Genomic DNA, 13,423 nt, shown 5'->3' with positions numbered 1-13,423 from the left:
TTTTGTATATGTATGGGATGGGATGGGCAAGATTACACGTAGGAATGAATAATAATAATAATCAACGGCTATGATTAATCTGATGTCAATTAATCCTAGAAAGCAAGAAATTTTCCTATTCAGAAAAGGATATAAATCCAGTGCCAAACGCAGCAGTAATCTTTTGACTTTCCCAACTGGAGAAATGGAATTTTATTTTCTTCTAAATTCTAATTGTATTTTCCATATTTTAAATTCTTAATTTTGCAAAAGCTCATCAGAGAGAATGAATAGATAAATGAGAAAAAGTAGTAATAATTTAGTGAGCGTTTGGTTGGTACCGGTAGGCAGAGGCTCTCCTTCACCTCCATTTCCCGATTCTGGTCACCTTCTCCATCCCCCTCGCGAAGCTGAATCCATCCCCACAGCAGCTTCGACGGATTTGAATCCGCGAGTGGTATGCTTCCTCTGCCCGTTCCCTCGATTTCGATTCGCCTTCCTCATCGGATTCGAGTTTTTTACCGCTGATTAGTTGCCTAATTAGGTTTTAATCACCCGCGGATGCTGGTGTTCGATCAGAAGGATCGGTTCCCGGCTCGGGGTTTCATGATTTCTCTTTTTCCTGTGTTTTCCGTGCTTAATGAGCTCGCGGAATGACCGATCTGGACCGTATGACTTTTTGATTTTGTAGATTGTTCAGTTCGGGAAGAAGATGTTTTCGATTGTTAGACAGAAGGTCTTCAATGGAGGCTCCGCTGCTACGGTAATGTGGTCGAGAAGATCATGATGTCTTAAATCTTCGGGTTTGAATGCTGCTTTGTTGGTTGAAGTTCTGTCTCAAATTCGATCTCCTTGTGTTCAGGCTCTAGGGCAGACATTGCAGAGGATTCGTCCTGCTGTAGCTGCTGCTAGGGGTTACTCGTCTGCGGCAAAAGAGGTGACTTTTTATCGTGTTGGTTTTGTGCTGTCTGGTTTACCTTCGTTTCCCAAGCAACTTGATACTGGGATAAGTTATTTATTGTGTGCATTTATCGAGTTGATGAAATTGGGAGTACAAAGCTATTACTGCTCTTTCTAAACATTTATATATAAAAAAAAAGAAAAGAAAAGAAATTTTCTGTTTCCAATAATTTTGGGAGTTTTGAAGGGATGGAAGAAATTTTATCACTCGGTTATGTTCTGCACTACTTCCAGCTAGTCTATCGTAGTGTGGCAAATGTGATGAATATCAACTGGGCAGTAGCAATAGTATTTACAAGTGGCACATGCATGAATTTTGATACTCTAGTCTTCTAATATCATTGGCACCACCTTTTCACTCTCGTTTTATTATTTGAGAGGGAACTGCGGATTATTTACTAATTCTTATTAGCTCTGTTTAGATAATATTCCGATTGAAAGAAAATGAAATCAGGTAGAAATCTCAACGTGTTGCAGATGACTGTTAGAGAGGCTCTAAACTCTGCACTTGATGAGGAAATGTCTGCTGATCCAAAAGTGTTCCTCATGGGTGAAGAGGTAATGTAGCAGATCAGCCTGGTTTCATGTGGTTTGATTGTTTTTGTCTCATTTCTTATCATTGTGGTTATGTTTAATGCAGGTCGGGGAATATCAAGGTGCTTACAAGGTCAGAATTAGCCCAATTTGTATTCTATGGTTGACAATTAGCTTTGAAATCTCGTGGTCATTGTGTAATTGGTTTTTGATTCTGTTTGGTGTAGATATCTAAAGGTCTCCTGGAGAAGTATGGGCCTGAGAGGGTTCTTGATACCCCAATTACGGAGGTTCTTTCCTGGTCCCTCACTTTTCGATATAATTGTTTATTACACATGATTGGAATGTTATTGCCATGTGTACTCCGGCACTTAAGACTATTGCTCTCCTTTGTTTGGGAAGATGAGTTCTGATTTGCTAATATTTCCTTTTTTGATGCTTCCTGCAGGCTGGTTTTACTGGGATTGGAGTTGGCGCTGCTTATTATGGTTTGAGGCCAGTTGTGGAGTTTATGACATTTAACTTCTCTATGCAGGTTGGAGTTTACCCTTTCAAAACAACATATCAATATCCTACTCTGTCTCCTTTTCATATTAAGCGAATGCTATGGATGACTGCATATTTGAATGGGATCTCCTTATGCTTCATCTTTTTTGTTTTATCATCTTTTTTATTTTTTCGTTCTGTTCTTCAACGCTTCTTTGGTAATCCAAATCGGTTCAATCCTTGTCTGTGCTGCTAATTACTAGGCTGATCTCTTAGGCCTGCAGCATTTAGATTGGCCTTCAGTTCTGCTGAGTGATCGACCCTTGTTTATGGTTCCTCATGCAGGCAATTGACCATATCATTAATTCTGCTGCAAAGTCAAACTACATGTCTGCTGGTCAGATATCGGTTCCTATTGTTTTCAGGGGACCTAATGGTGCTGCAGCTGGAGTTGGTGCCCAACACTCGCAAGTATGATTAGTTTGTCTGCTTTTTGCTCATGGTGGCAAGTTTGATTAATCAGCATAAATCTGCACTCCTTGTACTGAAGTATTAAACATGTTCAAATGTGTTACTAATTCTTCTTTTTATCAACTCTCTTATAGTGTTATGCAGCATGGTATGCCTCCTGCCCAGGCTTAAAGGTGCTGGCCCCATACTCATCTGAGGATGCTCGTGGCCTGCTAAAAGCTGCCATCCGGGACCCTGATCCTGTGGTTTTCCTCGAAAATGAATTATTGTAAGCGTCTCACTTCTCTTTAACTGGAACATTTTAGAAGTTTTGGTTTAAAATGTTATTGCTGACTTGAGATTTTGTGATATAGATATGGTGAATCATTCCCTATTTCAGCTGAAGCCGTAGATTCAAGCTTCTGTCTTCCTATTGGTAAAGCAAAGGTACTTTCTCTGATCTAGGAAAACTTTCTGTGACAAGATACTTCTTTCCTTTATTTCCTTAGTTGCTTTCTATTATATTTTGCATTAAACTAATCTATTCCCAATAGATTGAGAGAGAAGGAAAAGATGTGACTATTACAGCATTCTCAAAAATGGTCGGCCTAGCCCTAAAGGTTAGTAGTTCTGTGCAGTCTTTGAGCTTTGTATTGCCATGAGTTATAGTTTCAGCATATAAATATTTGATCTATGGTAGATGAGAAATTATAGTTTATCAAATATTGGACTCTTGCCTTGGCTTCCTATTACATTGCGTGAATATGATCTTTTAATTATGGACATGAAGTGGCCAAAAACGGAAATTATGGACATGGACATCCACGAGTTTTCTTTCATGGCATGTGCAATGGATATGCTTATTTCTTTCTGTTGAGGCAATTGCTCTGGTGGTTTTGTCATATCCTGTGGCAATTATTTCCTCGCAAAATTTAGTTCTCCATTGTTTAGATCGTCTTTCATGTAAGGCTATATTTTGCAGTTGATAATATTTCCTTTTTTCTACTTGATGTTCAGGCGGCTGAGATACTTGCAAAGGAAGGAATTAGTGCTGAGGTACATAAACATTTGCACTTGAGAGTTCTCTAGAGATCTAGACGACGTTCTAGTCTGATCTAGTTGTTTGATGCAGATTATAAACTTACGCTCAATTAGACCTCTTGATAGAGCCACGATAAATGCTTCAGTAAGGAAAACGAACAGGCTCGTAACACTCGAGGAAGGGTTTCCTCAGCACGGCGTTGGCGCTGAGATCTGGTTATATTCCTTCCCCCGCAACATTTTGTGCTACCACCTGTTGACTTGTGGAAGCACCGTATACTTACACTTATTTTTTACTCTGTACAGCACATCGGTTATTGAGGAAAGCTTTGGGTATCTCGATGCACCAGTTGAGAGGATCGCCGGGGCTGATGTTCCCATGCCTTATGCAGCCAACCTAGAGAGATCGGCAGTTCCTCAGGTTGATATTCCATCACCTGCTTGTGTTCTTAAAACTTCAATCTGATTCTGCTCATTATATTATATGCAACTTCATTGGATTTTTCTCTAAACGGAATGCATTGCACAGGTTGAAGACATTGTCCGTGCAGCGAAGAGAGCTTGCTACCGAGCCGTTCCCATGGCTGCCACTGCTTAAGTTTAAGAAGTACAGTTTGAAGAACTTCTGAGGTCTCGAGGTTGAACGGCACTTTCCTTTATTTTGTTAGAGACCTGTCTTGGGAGTGACCATCTGGCAAAGGTGCCTGGTGTGGGTATGTCTTTTGCTGTTCATCTGGTTCTTAGCTTTTCACATTGTTCTGGTAGGAATTCGACCTGAGCAAAAAGGAAAAGGAAAAAAGAATCTCACTCTTCTCCACATAAGTGTACAATCTCCCATACTCATCCTGAAGGAGGTGCTTCTCCTGAATTACTTTTGAGAACGCTGATGGCGGTGGGAACATTCTTTTTTGGATTGCTTATCGGTTAAGGTTAATTGTATCTGTCTCTCAATAAAATGTTGCCAAGTTGGTATTTTCGTTTTGGTTCTCTTTTGGAAGTCATCGTGCCCGTTGTCATGTGGGGGTGGACTTGCTGAATCATCACAAAAATTTGCTTTATCGTGTGAAAGGCTTCCAGTTTTGATTGGCAGTCATGAGTTTCAAAGGACAAGTTGTTTAATCTTTTAAGACTTGGTCAAGTTTCGAGCTCCTGCCCATGTGATATTAGTCGATCTCTGCTGTAAATGTAGGTTCTCATGGCAAGTGCGTACATGTTACATGGGAATGCCCTCCTCAGGTAGACAGCCGCCATAGGCTTCAAAGCCTCATGGTTACGGATATATAGATGGATGGATAGATAGATAGAGAGAGAGAGAGAGAGAAGGGGGTATGCTCTCTTGGCCCGCAAGTTTTGAGTATTGACCGGAGGAGAATGGGCACTGTTTTGGTCGAAGGTCTTGCAGTTTGATTAAGTGGTGATTTTGGTCTTCCGTGTCATAGTCATGAGTATAGTTCTTCGTACCAGTGGGCCCAGCACAGATGTTTTGAAGTCACGGCAATCTTCCAGCCGGTCGTCAACATCGGATGGAATAAATCGACAAATTTGGTAGCATTTGACTGAGCAGCAAACACAATCTCTCTCTCTCTCTCTCTCTCTCTTTGAATGACTTGCAGCTTTCCTTTCCAACAATTCCTAACTACGCCTTCGACGTATGCTAGCATGAAATATGAAATAGCAATAGAAAGTCGAGGGGTTTAGCTCTGTGGTTGTAGCGATAGGATTCAAGATTGTGTAGTTCAGTATTTAATCGTCTTTTAGCCCCTTCGGTTCACGCGATACGGACATCATCTTGTGAACTTCGTCGGGGAATGTGGTGGCCTTAGACTTGTCCGGAAACTTGACATTTTCCGACTTCCATGCAATCTGGCTTGTACCACTCGACCGCCTCATTTTATGGAATAGATTGATCGTGCAGCAACATCGGTTACTTTTTTTTTTTTTTTTTAAATTATGATTTTACTTTTTTGTCGAACTTTTCGTAAGATTCATCTATTAAAAATGTCGTCACACATTATCTTTTGCTGAAGTTATGATGATCTAGTGATGACCTGTCGAACGAAATTGATTAAATCATTAAACCACCGTTCCCCTTACAAAAGAAAAAAGAAAAAAAAAAAAGGTAAGACTCTTTGTTATTCAAAAACAATGCCAGTCTATCTGCTAAAGTTTGCCATTTTCTCTTTGGCTCCTTCACTGTTCAAACTCGTTCTTTCTTTTTGCCCAACTTCAAAAACTTTTTATCCTTTCTTTCCAAACGTTTTGCTAGCCACGTGAAAGCTTAAAAGACCATTCTCCAAATTTATTCGGAAAATCTTTATCATCCTACTATTATTTGTGATCGCTTATAATCGTCTGATCAACTTTAACCGATCCAATAGGTACGTACGAAATGTTTGGACCGGTCATGATAAGCATCTTTTTCTTCCCCTCTCTTCTAGTTGGATTGGGGGCTGTGCCTTCTTTAGAATTGCTGTCATAACTTTCTTGCTGCTTTTGCTTTCTAGCGTGGTCAAAACAATCAAATTTACCCCATTCCATTTCATTTTGTTTTACCAAATCCGGATACAGGACGAAGGCCATAGATCGGAAAAAATAAAAAAAAAATTGAGGTGTTGCAAAAAAAAAAGAAAAAGAAATACGCATTCCTTTCTCTGTAGATTTTTTAATAAAATTAATTTTAATAAATTCGAGTTGTGACTAGAAAAAATTTATACCGGAAGAACTTAACATTTTTAGTGACCAATTCGGCTCGAACTAAAACGGTCGGAATCCATCGAACTTCCGGATTTTAGGGTCACACAGAAAAAGATCCCTGTGCATAACACGAGTACATGTTCAGTATTTATTTAGATATATATGGCAAAAAATTGGGGCCAAGCGAGGCAACAAAGGCGAAATAAAAAAAAGAAAAAAAAAAAAGGGTGCGTACATTCAAAGACGCACGGAATTGCCGCATAGTGCAGACTTACCTTTACCTTTCCAGAGAGAGAGAGAGAAAGAAAGAAATAATAGAGAGAGAGAGAGAAGGGATATTAATTTCATTTCATTTTCATGTTGGGTTCGTTACTTTGACCTCGTTTACCAGCCAAACAACAAAAAAAGGAAAGAAATCGTCGACGACGACGACGACGACGAAGAAGAAGAAGCGAACTGCGATTTCCCTCTCTGAACAATCCTCCCTCCCTCCCTCCCTCGCCATTCTCGTCTGCTTCATCGGCGATCGACGAGCTCCGCATGAGATACGCTCGCCTTGCTCCATCCGAGAAGGAATCGATCAACGTCCTGCGGAGGAGCAGGAGGAGGAGGAGGTAGGGTTGCAGTCCTGTACTGTTCTGTCCGTCCGAGCTACAGAGCATCGAACTGTGGGAGGAGAAGTCGCTTTCCTTGGATAACAGCGTCAATGAAGACTTCTCTGAGGAAGTTAGGCCGATTCACTCTCCACAGGCACGTAGACCCCACGCAGCGGCGGTACCTCCGATCTCTCTCTCAATCGGACGAGCTCGCTCAGGCTTCTCAGGTACATCTCTCTCTCTCTCTCTCTCTCTCGCTTTCTGTGTGTGAGCTTTTGTTGCCTCGGCCGTAGATGGAACTCTGCAGTGGAATTGAATTGATTCGCTGCTGGAACGGACGGGTAGTTACTCGGATGGGATCATCTCAGGCTTGATATGTTGTTTTACATTGGATTTTCTGGGTACTTATCATGTTGGACTTAATTCACGTGCTACTGTTACGAGATCCCATATATCACTGTAAAGAAATCCGTTCGTCGAGAATTTGACGCACGTTTTGTCCTTGTGGTGAGTAAGAAATGTTTTGCTCTTGATCGGAATTTTTTTAGCGTCAGCTGCCATTTATGCAGCTGCTAGATGTTCATAAACTTCCGAATCTGTTTCTGGATGTGTGGCCTGTGATTTTCCCGTTGGCTTTTCCTTTTCATGAGCTCTTCATTTGGTTGTTGTTCTTTGCAGGACCTCGATGACATGAGGGACTGCTATGACAGCTTACTTTCCGCCGCCGCTGCTACCACCAACACTGCTTATGGTATTTGCCTCTATCACGTTTGATCAATATCATGTTTCATGAACTTATTCACGTTTGTAATTTGTTGCCTCAGCTCTATTTGAAGAGTTGAAAATTGGTGGATTGACTTCACCTATATAAATCCTAATCTTAGAATAGCAGAGTTTGCAATGGAAGGAAGGAAGAGATATAGCATATAAACCACAATTGTTAGGTTTCTGTTGCCTAGTACTACGGCTGAATGCTAAAGTCTTATCGAAGTGTAGAAATCTGTATTTCGATTAATAAAAATTTATAGTTGGTAAAATGCTATTAATGGAATTGTATGCCAAAGTACTGTAATGATTCCACGCTGCATTACAGGTGCCAGAAGTTTCATGCATCATGGTACCCATTTATTTACTATATGAATTGGTCAAAATAATATTAAATGGTTTAACCTAATTTGGCAAGCGATCCATATCTGCACAACATGGTTGGATACCGGTGGTATATCTATATTGTATTGCATTGTGTGTCGTATATTATGGAAAATAGGAAAAGTTTAGCATGAGTTACCGTTCTTTAAGGTCTTGTCATTAACTATCCGAGATTTTGTTTTTTGTTTTTTGTTTTTGTGCCTGAGAAATCTTATGCAGTTTCATTGTCATTGTTATTTTCCAGAGTTTTCAGAATCTCTGAGGGAATTGGGTTCTTGTCTTCTTGAGAAGACTGCATTAAACGACGATGAAGAAAGTGGTGAGTGAGTTCTGGTCTTCAAACCGGTGTAATTTATTGGGAAGTTCTAAGAAAAGGAAAAGTTTCACTTTCATGATCTAACCCAGATATAGCTGAAAAGATTTTGATACAATCAGCATATTTCTGGTTTCCTGTTATAACCGTCAGACGCCGTTCTAATGGACCACCCTAGGCACACTTTTCACCACCTTCAGTTCCACATTGTAAAACCAAACATTAAAGGCTCACTCTGCCTGTACTATTGGGTTACCTGGTAAGGAATAGTAGATGTAAATGACCATTTTGAAGTGCTGATATAAAGAAGGTGCGGCCAATCACTATTTTGACATGGCTCTATGCATAGTATCGAGCTTTTGATGGTCAAATTGGCTTTAAGCTTGTAGTTCTGCAAAAGTGTATTTCTATGTCATAATTTTGTTTCTCTTCTAATGAAGGTAAAGTCCTGCTGATGCTTGGTAAAATGCAATTTGAACTTCAGAAACTGCTTGATCGCTATGTAAGTCTTTTGAAACTCTGTAGTACTGTTGGAACTTTTTCTTGATATTAGCATTCACCAATGCTGAAATTCTTCTGTGATTATCTTCAGCGCTCTCATATATCTCGAACAATCACAATACCTTCGCAGTCTCTTCTTAATGAACTTCGGACAGTTGAGGTCAGTTTATTTGATATCTTTCTAGCCATGGTTATGATCAATTAGCTGATCGATGGTGAAAGTCGAACTTAGAAGTGAGTAGTTGTGATGGTTTAAAATATCTGATCATGTCCTTGCATATCTCATAAATGTATAATGCTAATGCTTCTGGTGTGAGCGATGTTTATTATAGACCTCATCAGTTATTTTAATCTCATTCATGTGGTCTATGTTGTCATGCTGTTGCAATATGCTGTATGAATTTTTAATTGCGGTAACCATTAATAAAGGTCCTTCTGTTGATATTATTGCAGGAAATGAAGCGACAATGTGATGAGAAAAGGTACATAATCCGTGCTCTTAATATTCTTGATTTATAGCTTTATGCTAATTTATACGACTAACGCCATATCACTTTCCTATGTTCCACAGAAGTGTGTACGAGTATATAGTAATGAATCGTCGAGAAAAGGGAAAGTCAAGAACTGTTAAAGGAGAGAACTTTTCCATGCAGCAGTTGCAGGATGCCCGTGAGCAATATGATGAGGAAGCAACGTTATTTGTTTTCCGGTTAAAATCTTTAAAACAAGGACAATCTCGAAGTCTCCTCACACAGGCAGCTCGCCACCATGCTGCTCAGGTTCTCTCCCCCTTCCTTTGTATGTTTGGACAACATCTTCTCGTTACAAGCCAAAGCTGATTGATCCCCCTCTTTTCTTGACAATAGCTGCACTTGTTTAGAAATGCCCTGAGGTCACTTGAGGAACTGGAACCGCATGTGAAGCTTGTTACTGAGCAACAGTATATTGATTACCAGCTCAATGGACTTGAAGATGATTATTGTCATGAAGTTGATGATGACGATGACGACGACGATAGCCACTATGGTGACAGTTATGTTGGGCATGACGATGGGGAGTTGAGTTTTGACTATGGGCAAAATGGCCACATTCAAGTTGACAAATCCACATTAAGGCATTCTATGGAGGTGAACATCTACTTATGCCACAATAAAGAAACTCTTTCCACTGCTCTCTCATAATTCTATAGCTATGGGGTAAGAGTTATAAGAGCGAAGCTACAGACAGATTGAACTTAGGCAAAGTAGCAATAGTAGAGGATGCAGATAGCAGCAGGACACTGACCAGAAACCCTAAGATCTGTCTCAGTTCAGGATTCAAAATGTTACTGTCTGACAGATGATAATAGAGACTTCACATAGCCCTCTTTTGACAGGGCGACCTACTAGTCAATTGATATCTTATGTAAACATAGGTCAACATAATTCATAATTGAATAAGATATTACTCTTATAGGATTAATCAAGGTGCATGTCAGATTGCTTGTATCATGGAATTATTATAGCATTGCCGGAGCCAAATGGATTTTCACAACAAACGAGGAGTGCTAGCTTAAAGCAGATAGTTGAGGTTGGAGTGACGGCTTTAATCAATTTTTGGAATGCGGAAAAATGCATACATTCCTAGTCAAGCATCAATTTTAAATATGGCATACATCTAGCACAGATATTATTTCATATCGACTCGCTGCCAAACATTGAATATTTTCTGCAGTTGGATCCGGCGGACCTTACATTTCCTCATGTTGCAACAACTGAAACTGTGAAGGTACTAAACTACTTTCCTGCCTATCACTTGATCAAAATATTCCATTATCCTAACCCAACCACCATCATGTAAAGGAGATTTAAGCTGAACGCTCATGTGATAGAAAGGATCATATCAATTTATGGTAACAAAAACTGCTCTGATGCCAATAGTTTGACCCAGGGGCCTGATTTCGCCTAGCTTTTGGTTGATAGAAGAGTGTTCTTCTAGATTTTGTTCATCTTTCAGGTTCTATTTTTAAGATGACCCTATCAAACGTCCAACGCAAACTTGTAAAGTTTAGGAATGCCAATTTGAATTTAGGAAGTTATAATATTGCAATTATAGGCCTTGAACTTTGAAGATTTACGGCTCAGCTTTGAAGCTTGTGGTTGGTTGTCCCTAATGCACTTTTAACTATGAGATGCTTGAACAATTAAGATGCAGCAGAGTTGTGTCCAGAGACATTGTGCATATAAGAGACACTATTTTTGCTAGTGCAATGGAAAAAAAAAGGGACCTGACTTACCTCTCTTATGCAGGAAAATTTGGAGAGAAACCCTAGAGAATTTATCGCTTTCAGTGGGGATTTTAAGGCATATACCCAGTCTGCTCCTCTATTTGCAGAGAAGAAATCATTAGATCTCGCTGATAGGATGCCTCCAATGCGGCAATCATCGATTCGGAAGCTTCAAACTTATGTCCTGCCCACACCAGGTGACCCAAAGAGTTCAGCTTCCACAAAACCAGTCGAAACTTTTGCTTCTACGCCAAAGGCCAATCTAAATGCACACAATCAAATGGTATGGCATTCATCGCCATTAGACCCACCAAAGTACGGGAAGAAGTCAGCCGATGAGAAGTACTCTGGAACTCCTGTCTCAAATACTTTCCGCATTCTGAAAGAGAGTAACAAGAAATCTGCTCCCAACATGTTACCTTCCCCTTTGGCAGAAGGTAGCCTGTTTTTGCAGTTTGATCCCATCACAGCTTCTAGTTCCAAAAAATTTAAAAGGCAAGCCTACTCTGGTCCACTGACCAAAAAACCGGAGCCTAGCCAACCTCTCCCAGAACATCCCCAGCTGTACTCTGGACCTATACTACGAAACCCGATGTCTCAACCGCTTTCATCTTCTCCAAAAGCATCGCTCATCTCTTCCTCTCCTCTTACATCTTCACCTAAGATAAGTGAGCTCCATGAGCTCCCAAGGCCACCTGCAAGCTCCACTGGCATCTCAAGTAGACCTCCTGGGTTGGTGGGCTATTCTGCTCCCTTGGTCTCTAGAGGACCACAAGACTCGTCAGTCAAGAGTGAAAACGTGGTTGCTGGAGCGGCTTCTCCATTGCCTAGGCCTCCTTCAATTATTTCTCGAAGTTTCTCCATTCCCACGAGTGGTTCAAAGCCGAAAATCTCGGGGGTACTGCAAGATACGCAAAATGGCGAGTCGCCTGATGCTGGTTCTTCACCTCCATTGACTCCGATATCCTTACCTAACAGCCGGCCCTGAGGAACTGATCAGGGTACTGCCCTATGACTGTTCAGAGGACAGGTATTTATATCCACGATCATATCCTATCCTGTGATTTATCCTATGATGTGATGTTGTGATTTATGTTCTAAGTCTGCTTTTTTAAAGGGTCGTTCATATTTTTCATAAACTGAACTGAAATTCTGCGAGACCCCTTTCATTGCAGTACCATGAACTTTTAATCTTATAACCAGTGAATTCTGTCTCCCAGTACCCTATGCTTACAGCTTTTGCTTATGTAATGATTCATATGCAATAAGAGAATTTACAAGGAGCGGCACGCACTTGGAAAAGAAGGCAGTGTACTATGTTAAATTGTTAATAAATCTGTAGTATTTAGATTTCCTTGCCAAATCAAATGGAACAGCTTTGCATCCCTAATGCTATATATGCTGTTAAATGACTGACTCGGAAGACCATTCCTGCATGACATTTTATTTGTGCAATGAAAATTTAAATATCGAAAATCGGTATCTAATAGTTGCTCATTCTGTATCCGTATGTGTTGCTAAAAAAGTCAGACTTAGCGCCCTTTTTGGACTGGGACGTTAGCATTCTTTGAATTTGGACCAGCTTTTGTTCCCTTCATTTGCTCATTCTTGTTTGGCTTTCCATTGAATTTCTAATTCTCAAATTGGTGGATACAGGTGAATTCAATTTTGTTAGTTTGCTGGGGAATTACTTTCGAAGGTCACTGAATGGCAAGAATTTCTAGGTAGCTTCGGGTCTCGTGTGCATGGTGCAGATATGTATATATATATATATATATGTTCCTCGTTCTTGTCCCGTATTGGTCCCTTCTTTTTGTGGCTAGCCTGCTGTTTGATCCTTTGTCAATCAATCTCTGATTCCGGTCGAATGTATGCGTATAGTAGTAGTTGTGAATGAGCCCTTTGCAAGAAATTTGTATATATGGTCTAAGTGACAACAGGGATGTGTAAGTGAATCCTCCTCCAATTTTATGTATCACAACATTTCTGAGAAAAATAGTTTACATCGTTTGCACTTTTAGTTTGTCACATTAGATCTCTGTGAGTTACAGGAATGCCTTCTCGTGCTCCTCCTGATCATGGCATGAGCCTGAGGTGCTGGAAACAGCCCGACTTGGGCGTGAGCACTGAACCCAATATGGAGACCAAGATGGTCCGGGTATGGGCCAACTTCGAGCATAAGCGGCCAAGATTGTTCCGTGCCTGGACCAGACGCGCTCCAGACATGTTAGTCTTGTGATGGGCCAGAAATCAGCCCTATTGAGCTAACATTAGATTGTATGGGCCTAAAATGGACCAGGACGAAGCCTAAACTGAACGCTATTTGCGTCTCGGATCGGAGCTGAGGGCTGAGACAGGTTAGGAGCCTTACCCTGACGAGTATCCGCCAACTCAAAAACAACCAAATAATTTTTCCAGTGCTGTCGGACGACCTAGCCAGGTCCATCATTATAA

At 40.6% G+C, this 13,423-nt stretch overlaps 2 protein-coding genes across 2 annotated transcripts; both read left to right on the top strand.

Moving 5' to 3' along the window:
* Positions 1–222: 222 nt before the first annotated feature.
* LOC116201431 (pyruvate dehydrogenase E1 component subunit beta-1, mitochondrial) lies at positions 223–4,439 on the top strand. The gene is made up of 15 exons (XM_031532671.1): positions 223–436; positions 671–742; positions 842–916; positions 1,417–1,497; positions 1,580–1,606; positions 1,701–1,763; positions 1,922–2,008; positions 2,305–2,430; positions 2,565–2,698; positions 2,784–2,856; positions 2,964–3,029; positions 3,427–3,465; positions 3,542–3,666; positions 3,757–3,871; positions 3,980–4,439. The coding sequence occupies exons 1-15, from the start codon at positions 278–280 to the stop codon at positions 4,046–4,048; spliced, it is 1,311 nt and encodes a 436-aa protein (XP_031388531.1). The 5' UTR covers positions 223–277; the 3' UTR covers positions 4,049–4,439.
* Positions 4,440–6,434: 1,995 nt separating this feature from the next.
* Positions 6,435–12,997, top strand: LOC116200807 (uncharacterized protein At2g33490). The gene is made up of 11 exons (XM_031531723.1): positions 6,435–6,967; positions 7,419–7,491; positions 8,134–8,208; positions 8,643–8,704; positions 8,795–8,863; positions 9,157–9,185; positions 9,275–9,482; positions 9,570–9,830; positions 10,417–10,470; positions 10,992–11,999; positions 12,626–12,997. The coding sequence occupies exons 1-10, from the start codon at positions 6,851–6,853 to the stop codon at positions 11,955–11,957; spliced, it is 1,914 nt and encodes a 637-aa protein (XP_031387583.1). The 5' UTR covers positions 6,435–6,850; the 3' UTR covers positions 11,958–11,999; positions 12,626–12,997.
* Positions 12,998–13,423: the final 426 nt, after the last annotated feature.

This window comes from Punica granatum, chromosome 3, assembly GCF_007655135.1.
Source record: "Punica granatum isolate Tunisia-2019 chromosome 3, ASM765513v2, whole genome shotgun sequence".
Taxonomy (NCBI): domain Eukaryota; kingdom Viridiplantae; phylum Streptophyta; class Magnoliopsida; order Myrtales; family Lythraceae; genus Punica; species Punica granatum.
This window is presented reverse-complemented; position numbering and strand designations above follow the sequence as displayed.